Source organism: Aotus nancymaae, unplaced genomic scaffold, assembly GCF_030222135.1.
Source record: "Aotus nancymaae isolate 86718 unplaced genomic scaffold, 86718_ANA_hifiasm-v0.15.2.pri h1tg000067l, whole genome shotgun sequence".
Classification (NCBI taxonomy): Eukaryota; Metazoa; Chordata; class Mammalia; order Primates; family Aotidae; genus Aotus; species Aotus nancymaae.
Genome location: NW_026988482.1, coordinates 38270314 through 38291936, shown reverse-complemented (window position 1 = coordinate 38291936; position 21623 = coordinate 38270314). Strand labels below are relative to the sequence as shown.

The 21623-nt window shown below is 37.1% G+C and overlaps 2 protein-coding genes across 4 annotated transcripts in view; one reads left to right on the top strand and one right to left on the bottom strand.

Moving 5' to 3' along the window:
* The window catches only part of THOC7 (THO complex subunit 7), a 30015-nt gene extending 23534 nt beyond the window's left edge, over positions 1-6481 (top strand). For 2 of the 3 annotated variants that reach the window (XM_021674932.2, XM_064367307.1), the window contains exons 2-8: positions 615-732; positions 1858-1985; positions 2292-2378; positions 3980-4037; positions 4966-5032; positions 5141-5210; positions 6152-6481. In XM_021674932.2, the coding sequence (XP_021530607.2) occupies positions 615-732; positions 1858-1985; positions 2292-2378; positions 3980-4037; positions 4966-5032; positions 5141-5210; positions 6152-6219 (596 nt within the window). In that variant the 3' untranslated portion in view covers positions 6220-6481. Of the gene's footprint in view, positions 1-571; positions 733-1857; positions 1986-2291; positions 2379-3979; positions 4038-4965; positions 5033-5140; positions 5211-6151 lie in introns of those variants that run through there. The other variant, XM_064367306.1, reaches the window with a different exon arrangement.
* A 1523-nt stretch (positions 6482-8004) lies between these two features.
* CUNH3orf49 (chromosome unknown C3orf49 homolog) lies at positions 8005-21130 on the bottom strand. The gene is made up of 5 exons (XM_064366781.1): positions 21006-21130; positions 16724-17043; positions 12136-12257; positions 8648-8761; positions 8005-8202 (listed from the first exon to the last, which is right to left on the bottom strand). Exons 1-5 carry the CDS (start codon positions 21128-21130, stop codon positions 8005-8007), a joined length of 879 nt encoding a protein of 292 aa, XP_064222851.1.
* Between the last annotated feature and the right edge of the window lie 493 nt (positions 21131-21623).

Here is a 21623-nt window from a genome sequence, read left to right as displayed (position 1 = left end):
TTTGTTAAATTAACACATAAATTATATGTTATTTAAATTATATGTTTATAATTTAAATTATATGTTTATTTAACAAATTCATTCCTTTTTCCCTGACCCATTCTTTTTTCCTAGTTTGCCACTACATCTTTTAAATATTTCCTGTCTATTCCTTTTATCAGTGCCTCTCACTGGCCAGAGACATAAACATTTGGATTTCTGTCTGTCTGGGCAAATTATTTCACAAAAGGTTCTCTAAGAATTATTGGCTTATTTCCTTGATTGTGTCTGAAAATTATTTCCACTCAACAACCCAGTAGACTGCCAACTCTGTAAGGATGTCTTTTCACTGCTATTATTTCAGGCCCTAGAACAGTACCTGACACATGGTAGTCATGCAATAACTTTTTTTTCTTTACTATATAAATATTTTTATTATATGCAATATCATAAAACATGCATAACATAAAATTTACCATTTTAGCTAGCCATTTTTAAGTGTACAGTTCAGTGGCATTAAATACATTTACATTTCAATAATTTTCTTTTGAATAAACAATTGAACAGTGATATTGGTTATTTGTATTTGAAAGTTACCAAGAGACAGATGGTAACATTGCCCTTCTTTCCTGCAGACGAAGTCATACGGAAGCGTCTCCTCATTGATGGAGATGGTGCTGGAGATGATCGGAGGATTAATCTGCTAGTGAAGAGTTTCATTAAATGGTGCAACTCTGGGTCCCAGGAAGAAGGGTATTTTATTTCACTGTTGTTTCTATACCAATGTCCTAGTGTGATTTTAGGCCATACATTAAGATCTTGTGAATAGATCAAATTTTCACTCACCTTAAATGTTCAGTGGAGTCAACTCTTAATTAAGAGTAGATTTTCTTGGCCTTTTCTTTTCTTCAGAGGCCTCCCATATGTTTAATAAAACATAGAGAAGGCAGATTGGTAAGGAGAAATGAAGATTAAATTCAGACCCATTAGGATATGTGTTTAATAAGTATATGTATGTATTAAGTTGGCACAAAAGTAATCATGGTTTTTGCCAGTATCTTTAACTTTTGAACCAGTCTGATACACACACACACACACACACACACACACACACGTATATATATAATCTTTTTTTTTTGACACGGAGTCTCATTCTATTGCTCAGGCTGGAGTGCCATCGTGCAATCTCGGCTCACTGCAACCTCTGCCTCCCAGGTTCAAGCAGTACAAGTGCCTCAGCCTCCCGAGTTGCTGGGATTATAGGCATGCACCACCATGCCTGACTAATTTTTGTATTTTTAGTAGAGATGGGGTTTCACCATGTTGGCCAGGCTGATGTCGAACTCTTGGCTTCAAGTGATCTGCCCACCGTGGCTTCCCAAAATGCCAGAATTACAGACATGAGCTACCATGCCCAATTGTATGTATGTATGTGTGTGTGTGTGTATATATATATATATATATATATATAGAGAGAGAGAGAGAGAGAGAGAGAGAGAGGGAGAGAGAGGGAGAGAGAGAGAGTAAACTTTGCTTTTCACATAAATAATTTTATAGAGTAAATTGTGGAGACAGAATTGTGAAGATAAAAAATTCATAATGTATTTTAAACAAAATGCAAATAATTATTTGAATAAAGTATACATTGATAAGAACAACAGTCTCATCTTTGCATGTGTAACTAGTTTATAAATTCAGATGTGGTACATTTGATAAAAAGAAAACTTAAGGAACAGATATTCTGAATTATTTTAAATAAGCAAATGACTATCTCAGAACTTGGTATAATTTAATTAGCAAATATTTGCCTGCATTATAATCGTTAAGTTTTGTCAGTCTACAAACATCTTTATTTTGGTTTTCTCTCTTTCTCATTAGATATAGCCAGTACCAGCGTATGCTGAGCACACTGTCTCAATGTGAATTTTCAATGGGCAAAACTTTACTAGTATATGATATGAATCTCAGAGAAATGGAAAATTATGAAAAAATTTACAAGGAAATAGGTAAAGAATATTAATATTTCTATCTGTAATTTTATTTTGTATGGTGTAAAGGAAACAATATCTGCTAACAATTTTCTTTGGTTGGTAGTGAAAGAATAATAATTACAGTATTAATGGAAAGAATACAGCAAATGTTAGCTACAAAAATGTGCATTCTAATATGATATGGTACTTTGGGTTACAGCTTTTTTTTTTATACTAGTGTCTATTTTGTTAGCAATAGAATTTAATTTATAAATGCATTTTAAAATTAAACACGAATTATTGATATTGTTACAACTATGTTTTAAAAACCTTCTTATATAGAATGTAGCATTGCTGGAGCACATGAAAAAATTGCTGAGTGCAAAAAGCAAATTCTTCAAGCAAAACGAATACGAAAAAATCGCCAAGGTAAGGGTTTTGAGAGATTTAATGTGCAAATACTTTATTACTGACTACTATTTTCATGCAGTTTTTAATGTTGTGAGGAAAAATCTTCAGCCTGAATCAACCTGGATTTTTAAAAAATTATCCACATTTAATTCCTTAAAACTATATTGTTCTTTAAAATAGAGAAAGAAGTCTGTGTTGAAAAAAAATGTTTTTGCTGGATTACACTGATTATCCAAGTATTTCTTTTCTGTTTTTCTCCTTTTTTGTTTCTTTTCCCAGTATTTCTTAAGTATTAAATTTCTACCATCTTGAACCTTTTTGCCTAAATAATGTTATAGTTAATCAGCAGAGGCAATTTACATAAATACACTAGATAAACGATTTGAGTTTTCTTGTTTGTTTAATAGACCTACTTTCCAAAAAATGAAATGGAAAATAATTTAAACTCTGTGAGTTTTCATTAACTACGAAGGAAGCAAACATTTATAGACTATCTAGAATATTTAATAAGAAAGTTAAAGTTGAGTTTTGTTATAATCTCTTAAGTTAGAGTATGTTCTTATATAGTTCCTAAATGCTATTTCCAGATAATTTTTAATGTTAGAGGCACTACTCCTATAATGTAAATTGAAGAAAAGCAAAAGTAAAAATTATAATTTATAATCACAACTGTTACATTGATAGGAAAAACTAGAAGAAAATAGGATGTTAGTGGTTATTTTAAAGTGGTGGGTTTTTGTGGCTTAGGTTCTTTTCTCTGGCTTTGTTTTGTTTTATTTTACACAGGGCATGTATTTTTTTGTAATTCAAAAAATTTGTATTAAAAAAATCATTGTTTTATTGAATTAATATGATCAGTTCTAAAACAATAAATTTTACTTTTTAATTAACTAAGATGAAGCTTAATTTCCTCTTTTTAAAAGTTTATTTTTTCAGTCTAAAATGTGTGTGGTGAAGTTTTAGTGCCCTGTTTACAGTAAGATATACCAACTTAGTATCAGTTCTAAAGTCATTTAAAAATATTTTGCAGTGTTTTTGTTGGTTAATGAGGCTTTTAAGTCAATCCTGTCATTCATCACTTCAGAGGAAAGGTTAACAGGAGTTACATGACTTATCTTGGAGGTCTCAGTGGAGCAGAAAGTAGAACTTGAATTTTAAGTTATTTGTAAGTTTCTGAAATCTTAACTTTTAGAATGAGTGAGAAGTGTAATTTGCTGTTAACTAACGTCTCAAATTAATGGATGGACATATTCACTGATTTTCTTTTTTTTTTTTTTTTTTTTTGGACAACTAGTGGGTAAGATCCTTCTCAGAATCAGTCTGTTTGATCATCAGTAATAACTTAAGTTCACTTATTCTTATGCTGACCTTTTATGTTCTGTCCAGAACATATAAATGGAAAAAAAGTGCTAAAGTTTAGGGAGCTGAAATCCCTGTTTAGAACACTTTTGATGTTATGTATCATTGTAGTTATAACTCAGTCAACTAAAACTGGCAATACTCATCTTTCAGTGATTTCATTTCTTGATGTACTAGGGAAGTGATTAGGAGAGGCTTGTGATATTACACATTTTGTTTTGATAAGCTCTTAGTTTGATAAACATTTTTATATCTTTCAGAATATGATGCTTTGGCAAAAGTGATCCAGCATCATCCAGACAGGCATGAGACATTAAAGTAAGTGTAGAGCTTTACTTTGAAAGGAACTAACCTTTATACATAAATGCTCATATACTACCCTAGGCATTTCATTTTTGCAGAAATAAATATGTTTCAAAAGGAGGGATCAGATCTTTGATATTATATTTTCTAATACTTCTCTGTTAGATTTTATTTTCCTCTGACCTTACCACCTATATGTCTAAAATAAATGCATGTAATATGGACAAATAGAGTGGACAAATTATTTGTCCACTATCTATCTATAATGTAGTCTTCATATATTAAAATATTAAATTTCAGTTAAAAAGAATAAACTAGTTATGTACTGTTAAAACACACTCCTCAAAACATAATCAGTGAAAAAACACATAATAAATTTTAAATTATTATTAAATTCCTGAAACACATACAGAATAATAAAAATTTATAAAAGTAAGAACCCCCTTTCAAATATTATATACCAATACTGTATATTATTCAGTGATACAAGTATATATATAAAAAAGGATTAGAATGATATAGTGGTTGCCTGAGTGGGAGGTAGAGGAGATAAAAAGGCCCAGGATAGAGGACTAGGGGTAAGGTTCCAAGGGTATTTCGAGTTAATTGGCAATGTTTTATTTCTTTTACAAAAAAAAGACCCTTGAAGTTAAGCTCTACAGTATGTATCATTTCTTGGGTCTTGTTATTCTATTATCTGTATTTTTCTGTACTTTAAAAATTTATCCAAAAATGTAATTTTAATTAAAGTAAGTCCATATTTAAAAGTTAGGAAGAAATCATCGTCTTTAAAAGTCTCACCATAATGGAGTGTTATAACTCCTTATAAGTTTTTTTTTAATTTTATTTTTAAAACTCTATCTAGTAACTAAGAAGTTAGTTATTAATTGTAAATTCTTTTCCCCCATTCAGCAAAATGTAACACAGTTTTTATTATTTCCAGGGAACTAGAAGCTCTGGGAAAAGAATTAGAGCATCTTTCACATATTAAAGAAAGTGTTGAAGATAAGGTATTTGCATAGATATTTAGCCTCTGTGATTTATCTATCTATAGATCATCATATATATCTATATATATATAGATAATCATTTGTATAAATTTTTTCTTGTTAACACAGCTGGAATTGAGACGGAAACAGTTTCACGTTCTTCTTAGTACCATTCATGAACTTCAGCAAACATTGGAAAGTAAGTAGAAATAGTCTCAAAATAAATGTTTATGAAGATTTTTTAAATGAGTCAGTGATGTACCTTCTGAAATATATATCTTGGAGAGAGAATATACCTTCAATTTCTGAACAGTATAGCTGGATGACATTAGAAGGTACTCATGTTCAACTTTCTTGAATATGTGTAGAAAGGTCTTAATTTGTACTAATACAGGATTTAAAGATATATCTAGTGGTTTAAATTAAGAAAAATTGAAGGATGATAGATTTGGAGTTTTTCTTGGTTCACTCTAGTAGATTACTATAATGTAACAACTCAGGACCCAGGCAGGCAATAATAAGGAATCAGTACCTAAGAACGTTTGCATACCCACTGATTGCTGGGTGCTTTGAGGAACTGGAGACTTGCTCTTTATATTCACTGTAGACAGCTGGAAATTCTATGTTACCTGATCTTCTGATTGTTTTCAAGAACAGCCTAAGACCCATTTTTTTTTTTTTTAAGACAATCATGCTCTGTCATCCAGGCTGGAGTGCAGTGGTGCAATCTTGGCTCACTGCAATCCCAACCTCGCAGATTCAAGTGATTCTCATGCCTCAGCCTCCTGAGTAGCTGGAATTATAGGCACATGCTATCATGCCCGGCTAATTTTTGTATTTTTAGTAGAGACCGGGTTTTACCACGTTGGCCAGCCTGGTCTCAACCTCCTGACTTCAGGTCATCCACCTGCCTTGGCCTCCCAAAGTTCTGGGATTACAGGCTTGAGCCACCACACCCTGCCTAGATTTTTTTTTTTTTAAGTGAAATCTATCACATAAATTTTACAGTTTGATTCAATTAGTAGCCATCTTTGCTTTAACTGTATTGGTTAATAAAGGATAAACATGTTTTCATGTGTTCATTAAATATAAAATGTAGGCAAACTTGACTAAGGTTTTATGTTTCCTTCTCAATTACAGATGATGAAAAACTCTCAGAGGTAGAAGAAGCTCAGGACGCAAGCATGGAAACAGATCCTAAGCCATAGATAGGCTAATTGCCCACCATTCCCAGGAATATTGAAATAGCTGCATGAACATAATGTGTTTAAAATGTGGTGTGCTCTTGAGGTATTTAAAGTTTTGGCAGTACAATACTCTGTTTTTAAATATGAATGTACATTTCATTCATATTTCCTCACACAAAGGAAAATGACTTTAGTATAGATTTTTTTATTAAAAGGCATTTTTTATTCTTAAAAGGTAGGAAGCAACATCTAAATATGCTTAATAAAATGCTTTTAAGCTGGATATGTTTGTGCTCATTAATATTCTAGGTAGTTTTTAACTGGTAACATTGATTGGCTTACAAAATAAGTTGAAGATTGTTAGAAGTTGGCATTTCTAGGATATACATGGGAAAATGGGCCAATTTCTAGAAATAATTACACTTCTGAAAAAGGAGTCTATGAAGAGGCTTTAGGAGGGCCATCAACCTGTGAAATTACATGCAAAATGTTTGTGGTATATGCTTTTTATGGGGAAAGGTTTCATGCTGTTAAAAGTCACTGGCATGAGGGGTAATTATAAGATGCAAAGTAAAATAATATGCCTTACTTTCTATATCTCTCTTCTTAATATGTGAATAATATGATTCTTGTTTTGTTGATCTGTTTTCTCTATTGCTTTGCTCTTTAGTAATCATTTTCAATAGAAAAGAATATATTGATAAAATGACAAGTTGTTTGAAGTAAATAGTTTGTTAAGATTGTCTTGCATAGGCCAGCCGTGGTGGCTCACACCTGTAATCCCAGCACTTTGGGAGGCTGAGGTGGGGTTGGTGACCTGAGGTCAGGAGTTCAAGACCAGCCTGACCAACATGGAGAAACCCCGTCTCTACTAAAAAGAAAAATACAAAATTAGCCGGATATGGTGGCAAATGCCTGTAATCCCAGCTACTCAGGAGTCTGAGGCAGGAGAATTGCTTGAACCCAGGAGGCAGAGGTTGTGGTGAGCCAAGATCACGCCATTGCACTCTAGCCTGGGCAACAAGAGCAAAACTCCATCTCAAACAAAAAAAAAATGATTGTCTTACATAAAGAATTTATAATATTTTTTTAAATTAAGCTAAGGCTGAATCACTTGTAATTTTCTTAAGTATTGAATTACATGTGTAATACTTGTTCAGCTCCATCCTTATCCATTTATTTTAGTTAGGAGCATGACACTTTGCATGAATCATACCTTAATGATGTTAATTTTTGTAATTTTAATAAGAATTTTTGTCTTTAAAAATGAAAGTTTAAAATTAGCTCAGTTGTAGTCACATTAAAAGTGTCATAATACCTATAAATGCTTCCTCTAATTTCATCTGGCAAGTCATGGGAGAAATTTCTTTGTAGAATTGCTATGCTATGACAAATGCTTCTGTTTTCCATTATTAGTAAGAATTATGAAACAAAAATTTGCCTATATTGACCCAGAATTAAAAATACATTTTTCTTTTTTTTATTTTCTGAGACAGGGTCTTGCTCTGCCATCCAGGCTGGAGTGCAATGGCATGATCTCTGCTCACTGCAACCTCCGCCTCCCAGGTTCAAGCAATTTTCCTGCTTCAGCCTGCGGAGTAGCTGGGATTACAGTCACCTGCCACCACATATGGCTAATTTTTGTTTTTTTAGTAGAGATGGGGTTTTACCATGTTGACCAGGCTGGTCTTGAACTTGTGACCTCAAGTGATCCCCCCGCCTCGGCCTCCCAAAGTGCTTAGATTACAGGTGTAAGCCACCACCACCGGCCTAGGGAAGATAACTTGTTAAGAGTCAGGGACAAAGTCAGAAGCAGCAGCAGGTACATGGGTAACACACATTTTTTAATTTATACTTCCTCATGGTTCTCTTGGATATCCTCTGGAACTGCTTAGAAGACTGAAGAATTTCATCCCCTAGAAACTCACACTGTTGAAGCTCAGCATGTCTTTGGGCCAATAGCTTCATGGATTTATCAGTCACTGTTTCTATGAGGTCATCCACCTATGACAAATACAAAGAAATGAAGCCATGTGTTGGAAAGCCTTGTCAAAATCAAAGAGATAGTTGCTTTTCCTGAGAGATGAGTTCAGGAATTGGTGGACATTTTGCAAGTCTTAAAATGTTATTCTAATTCAAGTCATAGCAAATGGAGCTTGAAAACATACATTAACCACCCAGTGATAAAGACAACCTCAGTTCTTCTGAAAAGAAACCTATGCCTTCATTTTAATTGAATTCATTTAATATTTATCAGGTACATAGCATCATTCTAGGTGTCCTTAGCAATCCTTTAGCCACTTTCAGAATGCCCTCCTCCTGCTAACATTATTTCTTAATGCTAATCATTAATTTCCTCCTACACCTATGCTGTCTACCAGGAATGTGTGTTCAGTTAAGCCTGGCTCTGATGCTTCTGAGACAAAAGTTAAAAGCCTTTGTCTACTACCTGCATTTGAAGCTTTCCTACTGTCAATTCTGATTTTCGGAGGATGTTTTCCATGTGATGCTTCTTTTTTTTAAGTACCGCAAAGTGTGGTCTCTTTTTTGGTGAATATGGCCCCTATGGTAAAAATGCAAAACACATCAGATTAGAAACTACCAACATAATTTCTATGATTCTTAAACAAGAATCCTCACCCTTGGGACACTCTCTTATAAACTGAACATTTGCCACATAACAACATTGGGTTGGAGACTGTATTCATATTATTCTCCGTACCCCATGTATCTTCTTTGTGTCCAGAGCTCTCTTTGAAGAGATCTATAGGGTGCAGAGAAATGAGATTGTCTGGCTCTGAAAGAATATACAGCATCAGGAAAAAAGCAGGTCATTTGTAAGGGGAAGAAGAAGAAATTGCCTCTGCAGCTACTGAGCACAGTGAGAGTGTGGGGCTGTTGTGGACCAGTGCCCCAGAAAGCTCATTATCAGTGGATCTAGTTGTTAATTTGGTCTCGTTTCTGCAGGTTTCCTTATTTTCACGGCAGTCATGTCTTCAAATATAAAAAGAAAGCTCTGGGTTCTTTTTACCCCATGCCTAGTACTTTTCCCATTGTCCCTGGCTTACTGGTTACAAGTACCTGTCCTAATAGTGTTGCAATTGGAAATCATTTCCAGGTCATGGCTCCAAGCTAATATGCCTTTCTTAGTCTTATTTAGTTCACTCTTCCTTCCCCTTGTGCTTAATGATTAGCTTTAGGACTATTGTGAGACCTATACAAAGTAGGATATGGGACCACATCTGGGTCCTACCCTTTGCCTTTACAAATGGAGTCTGCTGAACCACTGCTGCCCTGCCAGCTTGCCCCAGCTCAAATGTCACTTGCAGAACCTTCCCTGATCTAGCATACTTGGCAGTTACTACCTTATTTCTCTGTTTGTTGAATGCAACTACTGTAAAGTCTAGTTCCTAGGCAAGTTTTGTAAAGCAGGACTAGTTGGGTTTGGTGTGGACTGAAGAGAACACACCTACTGCCGTAAGTTGGTGCAGCTCTTGCTTGTTCCCGTGACAAACTGGCCTAGTATTTTCAAATCTTTTTATTTTTGAAAAGAAAGTTGAAAACCCGGAATTTTATTTGAAATACCCTAATTTTTAAATGTGGACTATTAATTCAAATACATATATATGTGTATATATATATATACACACACACACACATATATATATATATATATAGAGAGAGAGAGAGAGAGAGAGAGAGAGAGAGAGAAAGAGAGAGAGAGAGATGGGGTCTCACTGCTGCCCTGACTGGAGTGCCATGGTGTGATCATGGCTCACTAAAGCCTTGACCTCCCTGGGCTCAGGTGATCCTCCCACCTCAGCCTTCTGAGGAGTTGAAACTAAAGGCATGCACCACCATGTCCAGCTAATTTTTATATTTTTTGTAGAGATGGAGTTTTGCCATGTTGCTCAGGCTGGTCTCAACCTCCTGAGCTCAAGTGATCCTCCTGCCTCAGCCTCCCAAAGTACAAGGATTACAGACATAAGTCACTCCGTCCAGCCAATTCAAATACATTTTTGAGAACATTCTGAGGGCTAAACAAAACACTTTTATAGCTAGTTGACAACCTGTGATCTAACATTATTTAATTGACAGAAATTCTTAATCATAGCCAAATTACACCATCTTTATCCTTATGGTTAGTGCTATTTGTGTCCTAAGAAGTCTTTATTCTGAAGTCATGAAAATATTCTTACTGTTCTTCAGAAGTTTTAAGATTTTTGCCTTTTCCACTTAAATCTATAACAGAACAGAAATTAATTTTTGTATATGGTGTGAGATAGGGATCAATTTTCGTTTTTTGTCTATATGAATGCCCACTTGTTCCAGCAACATTTGTTCAAAAGATTAGCTTTATCCCACTGCTGTGCAGTGCCATGGTTGAATGTCTGTCTCCTCTATTTAACTGTAAGTTCCACAGAAGCAAGACCATGTCCATTGGATCTCCCTATAGCCCCCAAACATACAAACTGCCCAAAACATAATAGGGGCACAATAAATATGAACCTAGCACACAGAAGGCAAAAAATCAAAACTAATATCAGTGCACTCTGACAGTGGTGTTCCAGAGCAGCACTGTTCAGTGGAACTTTCTGTGAAGATGGAAATGTTCTCTATCTGTACTGTATAGGACAGCCACTAACTAGGTGTGGTTATTGGCCATTTAAGATGTAGCTAGTGCAATTGGGGAACTGCACTTTTAATTAACATAAGTAGTCACATTCAGTTATTGACTAGCATATTGGACAGTACAGTTAGTCTATAGCATACCAATTACAACTAAGGACTCTAGAGCCAGGTCTTCCTGGGTTTGAAACTTGGCTCCATCACTTACATGGACAAATTAATTAAGCTCTCAGTACCATCCCTAAAATAAGGTTAATATTGCTACCTATGTTATAGGGCTGTAGGATTATCCAAGTTGATATTTTTAAAGCACTTAGACCAGAGTTTGGAACATAATTTTAAGGTAAGTCTTATTAAATTTAAAACAATAATAATAGTTCATGGTTCTATTTCTGAAAAATAATCTGAGCAATTTAGGCTCAAACATGCATGTCTGGCTGGTCATGGTGGCTCATGTCTGTAATCCCAGCAGTCTGGGAGACCAAAGCAGGTGGATCATTTGAGGCCAGGAGTTTGAAACCAGCCTGGCCAACATGACAAAACCCTGTCTCTACTAAAAATACAAAAATTAGCCAGGCATGGTGGCTCACACCTGTATGTACTTCCAGCTACATGGGAGGCTGAGGTAGGAGAATCACTCGAACCCAAACCCAGGAGACGGAGGAGGTTGCAGTGAGCCAAAATCATGCCACTGCACTCCAGCCTGGGTGACAGAGTGAGACTCTGTCTCAAAACAAACAATCAAAAACCATTCATACCTATGAATAAGTAAAAGCTTTGGTTTGGAGAGTCCTAGATCATCTATGGGCACTTTCTATGTTGTACATGTGGCTATTTACATTTTAATTTCAATGAAAATTAAGATTAAAAATTCAGTTCCTCAATTGAACTGTCCACATTTCAAAGTCTCAAAGCCAAATATGGCTAATGGCTACTATATTGGACAATGTGTACTCGCATCTTCACAGAAAGTTCCACTGGACAGTGCTGGTCTAATGAGTTCCACTCTACACGGTATGCACAGATAGGCCAGATTGCTAATATACTAACATTTGAAGAGTGAGAAAGTCAGTATAAAAATTCAGACTCCACTGTTGCCCATATGTAGTAGAAGCTGAACAGTTTGAGCTTAGAAGTAGAGGAATCTGACCCAGAGAGTACCCTAAATTCTTGGAGAGGAAACACAAACAGCAGATTTAAAGGGCCTATTATGGAGAAGTCATGGTAGGAGAGAACTTGGTTTTTGCAAAATCTCTAAACATTGAGTTATGTGTAAGTCTTTAGAGGCCAATTTGTTTAGCGTTTTACCTTTTGCAGTCCTGAAGGAAGAGATGTCACAGATAACCGCTTGGTGGTTCTCCTGGCCCATAGGAGTGTATTTCCCTGGGTTATCTCCTCTGTCTCTGCCTCTACATCAAGCTGTATAGTCGCTTAGAGAAAGGGGGAAAAAGGAGTCTGTGAGGATCACAATGAGGAACACGTTCTTCCTATTAAAAAGTACAGTAGTCTTTGAAGACAGCATCACATGCTGCTTCAGTGGCTTTTTTTTTTTTTTTTTTGGAGTTAAAAAATGGATTTGCTCTTCCCAATCTTATAGTTTCTCCTGCACACATTTGCCTTTTATAATGGTCATGACTTCAAGGACACCAACCCAGTCTTGACAAGGTAGCCACCTCTCTCTCTCTTCAAGACCTAAGTTTTTTCCCTGAACCATTGTGGAATTAGAAAAGTAACCTTCTTAACATACAAGGCCCTCCCTTGAGTATTCATTGTGGATTAAAGCAAATGTTCTATCCTCCAGAAATGTGGCTCAAGGCTCAGTTATTTACATACCATGTGATTGGTCTTTCCATATCCAAGCGTTAGGTGAACTTTGGATTCCTTTACATTTTAAAACATCAATTCAGTGCTTAATAAATGCATTTATAAAGGAAGCTTTAAAACACTACCAAAAATTTAAGACTAGTATCATAAATAGGCGTTACAATTACTATGCTAAAAACAAAGCTATGTAATTTTTTTCAGAAGGCACTAAACCTGAGGTTACTCTCTTAAAAAAAAGAAAGGGGGTCACTAGGCCAGGCGCGGTGGCGCATGCCTATAATCCCAGCACTTTGGGAGGCAGAGGGGGGCGGATCACAAGGTCAAGAGATCGAGACTATCCTGGCCAAAATGGGGAAACCCTGTCTCTACTAAAAATACAGAAATTAGCTGGGCATGGTGGTGTGCGCCTGTAGTCCCAGCTACTTGGGAGGCTGAGGCAGGAGAATTGCTTGAACCCGGGAGGCAAAGGTTGCAGTGAGCCGAGATCGTGCCACTGCGCTCCAGCCTGGTGACAGAGGGAGACTCCATCCAAAAAAAAAAAGCCACTAAATGAGACATTTCCCTTGGTGTATTCAAGAGGCTGACACCATTGAGGAAGGGGTGTTTGCAATTTGCTGTGTTAGGATCACAACGAGAAATACTGTTCCTTCATGCTCTGTGCATGCCTAAAATCATCTTGCTGCTTCAAGTCCATTGATAAGGACTTCTTCTCTGGGAGCCTCAGACCTCAATGAATACATTAGCCTACTGGACACCTCCACTTGGCTATTCGGGAGAGACCTCAAGTCAGCAAGTCTAGCTGGAACTCATGACTTCCTTTTCAATCCAGGTCCATTGCTCCTAATCTCAATGAATGATGCCTCCACCTTCAAAGCAAGTGCTCAATCCAGAAATTCTTCCCTCTCCCCTGCCCTTCACTGTCCAACTCTTCCCCAAATCTTGTAACTTCTCCCTGTGCTTATTTCTCCCTTTATCTCCCCTTTCCCACTGCCATGACTAATCATCCAAGCTAATGTCATTCCTTGCCTGAAAGAATGTAAGGGTTCTTATTGTTCTTCCTGCATTTGTGCTTACCCTCATCTAATCCAGTCTACACTATACAGCGAAAGCTATCTTTTAAGAATGCAAATCAGATTATGTAAATCCCTAGCTTGAAAGTATCCAGTGGTTTCTTATCACCCTTAGAAGAAAGTTAAAAATTCTCAACATGTCCTATGACAGACACCCTTACTACCCCATTCAACCAGCCTCTCCTTAGCTCTCTGTGTTCCAACCTCCCTGGATTTCTTTCATTTCCTAATTATGCCTGGTGATCTCTGGATATTGTGACTTGAACATGCTCTCCTTTACTCTGGAAACTGTTCTCCCACCTCCACTTTGTGTAAGCCATCCTTGTGTCTTAGCCATCCTTCAGATCTCAATTTAGTTGTCCCTTCCTCAGGGAAGCCTTTCCTGAGACCCCTCCCCTAAGGTTAGAGCACCCATGATTTCCTTCAATAGCATCCTGTGCGCCTGCTTTTGGAACAAACGTGATTTTCTGCATGTTTGAAAGCCCCTCAATGCTGTAACTCCATGAGGGACGGACCATGTCTGCCGTATGTGCTACTCTATCCCAAATATTATGGCTGTCATATAATAAGTACTTAGCAGATATTTGTTAAATAGATAAAAACATGTTTTGAACGTCAGCAGGGAAAAGCAACTGGTTTTGGGCCACAACGAAGGATAATAATATTTGAGCTACATCCTAAAGGATGAGCCTGTTTCCTAGAAAAATCTTAGTTCATATTTGTTATTCCAACTAAGATAAAAATAAGCCAGTGCACAGATTGAGAGTAGAAATTTGATCCTCTGTTTTCTGCTGGATTCTTCAATTCCAGCCCCAGAAATATAGAAGCATATCCTCTTTGTTATTTTCAACATAAATACACAGGTCAATCCATACCAGGTAATTGCTAGATGCTTGGAGATTTGTATTACTGACTGCTTTTTATAGAAGAGAGAGTTTGTTTGAAATTAGTCAGCTGGAAACCATCAGGCTTTTTTTTTCCTGGAAAAAGCACACAACAGGTCTGTTGCCTGATCATGGTGTGTAAAATGTGAGGTTGTATATATATTTGCATATACTATAAGGGCTATATGTTTCCTGATTCTATGCTGTGAAGGACATTAAAACGCTACAAAGGACATATAGGGCAGTGAAATTATTCTATATGATACTATAATGGTGGATACATGTCATGACAGGATGTGACATAACAGTATGTATTTGTCAAATCCCGCAGAACTGCACAATATAAAGGGGGGACCCTAATGTAAACTTTCGTTAATAATAATAATATATCGGCTAGGTGTGGTGGCTCACCTATAATCCCAGCACTTTGGGATGCTGAGGTAGGCGGATCATGAAGTCAGGAGTTTCAGATCAGCCTGGCCAATATGGTGAAACCCCATTTCTACTAAAAATACAAAAATTAGCTGGGCGTGGTGGCATACACTTATAGTCCCAGCTACTCGGAAGACCAAAGCAGAAGAATCGCTTGAACTCAGGAGGCAGAAGTTGCAGTGAGCCAAGATCACACCACTGCACTCTAGCCTGGGTGACAGAGTGAGACTCTGTCTCAAAAATAAATACATAAATTAATAATAATAATATCAATATTGGTTCATCAATTGTAAATGTACCACACTAAAGCAAGATGTTAATAACAGGAGAAGCTGTGGGGGTCAGGGAAGGGAGAGTATATATGGGAACTCTTTATTTTCTGTCCAATTTTTCTGTAAATATAAAAATACTTTTTTTTTTTTCTGAGACAGAGTCTTGTTCTGTTTCCCAGGCTGGAGTGGAGTGGCATGATCTCAGCTCACTGCAATCTCTGCCTCCCAGATTCAAGCAATTCTCCCATCTCAGCTCCCCTAGCAGGGACTACAGGGACATGCCACCATGCCTAACTAACTTTTTTTTTTAATATATTTTTGGCCAAGATGGTTTCACCTTGTTGCCCAGGCTGGTCTTGAACTCCTAGGCTCAAGTGATCCACCTGCCTTGGCCTTCCAAAGAGCTGGGATTACAGGCGTAAGCCACTGCTCCTGGCCTAGACTTCATTAATTTTTAAAAAGCTACAGATGAGAATGCAATCATTGGTAGTATTGTCAGTCATAACTCATAGGATGCCAAATGACAGTATTGCGAGTTGCAAAAACAACTTAGTTAGCAGTTCAAATATTGATTCTTCCACACAGTACATAGAAAGTAGATGCAATAAAAGCAAGCATTCTTTATGACTTACCAGTTATACATTTTATTCATTTAATTCTCACTACCCCCTCCACTATTAGAAGTAGCATGTGAAAGTCTGTATCACTGCTTTCTCCAGAAACAAAACCAAAAATCCCCCTTGAGTTTGCTTTTCCAATGTATATGTATATATAAATATACATGCACTTATAGATGAATATTTATGCATACATATTTAAATAAAAAGTGACTTTAAACTGATTAGACCACTGATTAATTGAACTAGGAGGAACCTCCAAGGCAATCCAATTCAATGCTTCTCAAAAGGTATGAACAAGGCTGGACATGATGGCTCACACCCGTAATCCCAACACTTTGGGAGGCCAAGGCAAGCGGATCACCTGATCCGCTTGAGTTCAATACCAGCTTGGCCAACATGGTGAAACCCCCTTTCTACTAAAAATACAAAAATTAGCTGGATGTGGTGGCACGCGCCTGTAGTTCCAGCTACTCAGGAGCCTGAGGCAAGAAAACCGGTTGAACCCGAGAGGTGGAGGTTGCAGTGAGCTGAGATCATGCTGCTGCACTCCAGCCTGGGAGACAGAGCAAGATTCCATCTAAAAAAAAACAAAAATAAAAAGCAAAATGATGTGAACATACAAGCTGACTGAGGATCTTGCTAAAGTACAGCTTCTGACTCAAAAGGGCCCAGGTAGGGCCTGAGATTCTGCATTTCAGACCAGCTCCTCAGGGATGGCATACTGGTGTAGCAAGAAAATTTATCCTAATTTCTCTTGGCCTCAACCCAATGACAGATTGTCCAAATTTGATTACCATTCTCTGAGAACTTTCTCATTTTTGTTGTAAATAACTTGGGAGATGGAAGTTCCTTAACAATCCTAGGGAGAAGGCTCTGCGTGTTTGACAGGAGGGCTTCCTCATGGTCGGTGGAGCCCTCTTTGCTGGCACTTGCTGGCTTGCTTCTATACTTGTAGGACAGCATCCTCCCAAAAGCAGTCTTCACTTTCGTCATCAAATTTCTTTTCTGATTTTGCTGGCTTTCATGAAATCCCATGTCACTCTCACTGGATGATTCCTCTTTAGGGACCAATACCTTTTGTTTTAGTAAGTTGGTAGACACAGCTTTATGCCATCTAAACAAAATAGAAATAGTTCATATTGGGAGAACTGAAACGTTAAAAGTGAATAACTTTTAAATCATTAAAACACAAACTTCAAATGTGAACAAACTATACAATTAAAAAAAAATGAAATTGGAGACCAAGAATCAAATCACAGAAAAATAAAGCCAAAGCAACTACTTGGTGTTTTGTAACCAAATTACAGTAATCTGGCCACTATTTAATTTAAACACAGTACTGTAAGAGGTAGGTTATATTATTATCTTCATTTTACTAACGAGTAAACTGAGACATAGGTTAATTAATTGACCAAGGGCTGAATGCAGACTTTAATCCAGGTCTGACTATTGGAATCCATCAACTTATATTGGCAAATTGGCAATCTTATTTCAATGAAAGTTTGAGATAGTTTTTGCTAGATTTGGCAGTTTCAAAGTGAAAGTAATAAAAGATGAGAGAGTCTGCTAGGATAGTCAATAAGGAATAAGCTCCAAGTCCCCATATATACTACATTTCCATAGAACACTCATTTAGATAACATACTATTAACTCATATATAGTGACTGTGTACCATCTTCATAATTTTGGCATATTTTATTACACACAGTATTCTAAACAATAGACAACATTTCCTGATAGCTTTCTGTGTGCTAAACACTCTTCCAAGTGCTTTCGTGTGTATAACATAATTAAATCTTTACATTCTCATCTCTACTTCACACCTGAAGATATTAAAGCTTGGAGAGATTAAATAATTTATGTCCAGATGATCTGATCCTGAGGTCTATGTTGTTAACCACTATGCTAGAATATCACCTATACCGTGATACAATTTTTACCTAATATTCTTCCTCAATTAACTATTTTGTAAAATACCCATGAAATCTCAGGTGTTTTTTACATTAAAATTTTAAAGTTGAGATCATTATAATTTCACATGCAGTTGTAAGATATACAGGAAGATTCTGTGTGCTCTTTACCTAGTTTCCCCAAATGCTGACATCTTGCAAAACTATATTTTCACAATCAGCATGTTGACATTGATACAGTCAGGATACAGAACATTTCCGGTAACACCAGGATCCCTCGTGTTTTATAGCCACACCCGCTTTCCACTGGCCCCCTCTTTCTTAAACTGGCATCCACGAATCTGTCTTCTGTTTGCATAATTCTTGTCCTTTCAAGAATGTTATGTAAATGGAAATATACATCATGTAATTTTTTGAGATTTGCTTTGTTTTCGCGCGGCATAATTCTCTGGACATTCATCTGGGTTTTGTGTATTAATTGTTCATACCCTTTTATTGCTGAGTAATAGTCCATGATATGAATGTACCACATTTTGTTTGACTATTGACTAATTGGAAGATATTTGGGTTGTTTCCAGTTTGGGGCTATTATGAATAAAGCTGCTATAAACATTTTTGTGTAGGTTTTGTATGAAAATAAATCTTCATTTCTCTGGGTAAAATCCCAGGTTTTATTTTATGCTATTACATTTTATTAAATATATAACATATATTTCTTTCTTTCTTTTTCTTTTTTTTGAGATGGAGTCTTGCTCCGTCATCAGGCTGGAGTGCAGTGGCGCAATCTTGGCTCACTGCAACCTCCGCCTCCTGAGTTCAAGCGATTCTTCCACCTTCCGCCTCAGCCTTCTGAGTAGCTGGGACCACTGGCGCGTGCCAACACGCCCGGCTAATTTTTGTATTTTTAGTAGAGACAGAGTTTCACCATGTTAGGCAGGATGGTCTTGATCTCTTGACCTCGTGATCTGCCCACCTCAGCCTCACAAAGTGCTGGGATTACAGGTGTGACCCACCGCGCCCGGTCATAACCTATGTTTCTAATATGAATTCTAATATGAATGGTTATAACAAATTTATAACCATTAACAATGTTCTTTATTACCTAAAATACCTCATGTACCATCAGCAGCATGTGTACTACTCTCCAGGAAAACACTGTTCTAAACGGAACCTAAATCATTCTGCCTTTTTCTATAATTTTACATGGGAAGTAGTTTAGTGAGAGCCCAGACATCAAAGTGAAATGGTCTTGTTTCAACTCGGGACAATTCCTAACTGTTACCTTGGCCATTTTATGTAATCTCTATAAGCTTTGGTCTTCTCATTTGAAAATGGGCGTAGTCTTTTCAGAATTGTGAAAATAAAAGGAAATAATTCATGTGTTTGGAACCTTAAAAAGCATTCAGTAAATTATGCTTTTTATTACCATGTGGATCAGAACAGTGAGGAAAATGTAAAAGGCAAGGAGGGAACCCACGCTAGACAGCACAATAAGGGAGAGGCTGGCAGCCTCCCTTCTGGGACCAAGGAAATGAATCTCTGGGAGACCAGAAGCCTCCCTTCTGCAAATTGTACATATAGGACTTCTAGGGGGTGCTATTTAATTTAGTCCTTAGGGTTATGTATAGTTACAATGATTTTCTGGCAGATAGCAGTAAAATGTCCTGAGGAGGGATCACCATTTCCTAATTTGCCCGAAGATAACTTATGGGTTAGTATTAATCTCCTGTGGTCCCCTCTGAGACTCCTTTAATAATAATTGAAATTTATTTATTTTTTTTTTTTGAGATGGAATCTTGCTTTAGTGTCCAGGCTGGAGTGCAGTGGTGCGATCTCAGCTCACTGCAACCTCCACCTTCCGGGTTCAAGCAATTCTCCTGCCTCAGCCCCCTGAGTAGCTGGGATTACAGATGTGCGCTACTACACCCAGCTAATTTTTGTATTTTTAGTAGAGATGAGGTTTCACCATGTTGGCCAGGCTGGTCGTGAACTCCTGACCTCGTCATCTGCCCATCTTGACCTTCTCAAGTGCTGGGATTACAGGCATGAGCCACCGTGCCTGGCCAATAATTTAATTTTTAAGTGATTCCACTACTGTAAACATGTACACACATATACTTTGACACAGAACAGTGCAAATACAATTTCCGGAGATTCAGGCATCCTGAAGACCATCCATGCAACCCCTCTGGTTAAAAGCACAGTTCTAAGTGGTCTCAGAATCTCTAGAAGGTGTTCCCCATTCCACTCCTCCCCACCCTCATCTCCAATCTATCTAAAACATAATTAACAAAGGTGATTTTGCTCCAGAGCCTAGGAATACAACTGTTGCAACTTCTGGTATGAGCAGAACCCTCCCCTTCTTAAGTTTTTAAATATTTTTGTGTTGGTACTGAATTTATTTGGTTGTACTGCTTCCCCCTAGAGCTCCTACGTTTCATTGAAAGTGGAGATCTCTGTAGTATTTCGTTTTGTCCATGGAAGTTCATAAGCTTGGCTTTTGATGCTTCCAGGACTCATTAAAACACCTCACTTCTACATGTCTGAACTATACTCCATGGACCTGGTAAGAGAGAAGCACTAAGAAACCAGGAAATAAATCACCACACTGACTTTCCAAATTAAAATATATTATATTTTGGATGTTTCATATCTGTCGTATGGTTTTTGTCATTGGCAAAAAATAGCAGGTCTAAGGCAGTTTTAATGTTACATTAAACAATGTGTCCACAGTGAAATGTGATTAGCACATATTTCAGCAGCCAAAATTGCTGGAATAGGAAAAACAAAGCATTGATCATGGACCTATTTTGAAGAAGGCACTAATCGCTTTTCAAAATAATACTATTTTCATGGCATATGAGATGTCTAAAATTCTGATGCTGAAATATCAACGTAGGATCAGTAGCTATTTTAGTCTCCTATGCCACATTAAAACTCAATTTCGAGTAGAAAGGAAAGGTTTTCGCTGTTACAGTTAAGACCTTTCTGATCATAAAATGAAGCTTACATTGTCACACTAGATTTCTTGATCCAATGCAGTACCTTTTCGGCCAATCCATCCAGAGTCCTCACTTCTAAATGCAACGCTTAAAAGGACATGTCACCATGCAAAATCTGAAGACTCTCAGTTGACAGAAAACGAAATGAATCTCTGTTACCCACCTTTCAATCCCCTTCCTTTTGAATGAGCCATTTTTCTTCTTGAGTTGCTGGAATCTTCGGTACTGTCCAACTTTTCCATAGGCAATCTTAAAGGATTCCGGTAGATACAGCTGACGTCGGGCCATTGCCGTCAACTTCACCTGTAGTAGCCGTTTTGGATTGTTTTAGTTCTTGAACTTACAGACTTCACTACAAAATCATCCCGTGACTGGGTGTACTGTCAAGGTCTGGGCTATTTGGAATAAAATACATAGGAAATTTTTAGAGTCTTTCCCTTATTGCCTTCCAAGTGTTAGAGACATTATTTGTGGGACTGACCCTGTTTACAACCTCACAGAGGTCACCAATGATGTATTTGACAGAGCTGTGTGAAATTCCATGGCTCTTTGTGGACGACTTCACAGATTCTCCAACAAGGCAAATGAAGAAATGATGATCTGATTGCCTCAACACTGGCATTTGGAGAGGAAAAAAACCAAAAACCAAACCAAAGCAAACAAAAAAACACCCATGCACTAACTGACCACCACATTCAGAAGTGCATATTTGAACTCGGAAGGGGAAGGGACCTGTGAGAATACCGATGATCTGTTGATTAACAAAAGTTGAGCTGTTAGA

What these genes read in the sequence shown, in the direction of transcription:
- CUNH3orf49 (XM_064366781.1), bottom strand. Translation starts at nt 21,130, where the DNA reads ATGGCCCGACGTCAGCTGTATCTACCGGAATCCTTTAAGATTGCCTAT. An exon ending in GAGAAAGTTCTCAGAGAATG is followed by an intron (nt 12,258 to 16,723) that starts GTAATCAAATTT and finishes CCTTTCTCTAAG; the next exon opens with CGACTATACAGCTTGATGTA. An exon ending in TTCCTTCAGGACTGCAAAAG is followed by an intron (nt 8,762 to 12,135) that starts GTAAAACGCTAA and finishes TTTTTACCATAG; the next exon opens with GGGCCATATTCACCAAAAAA.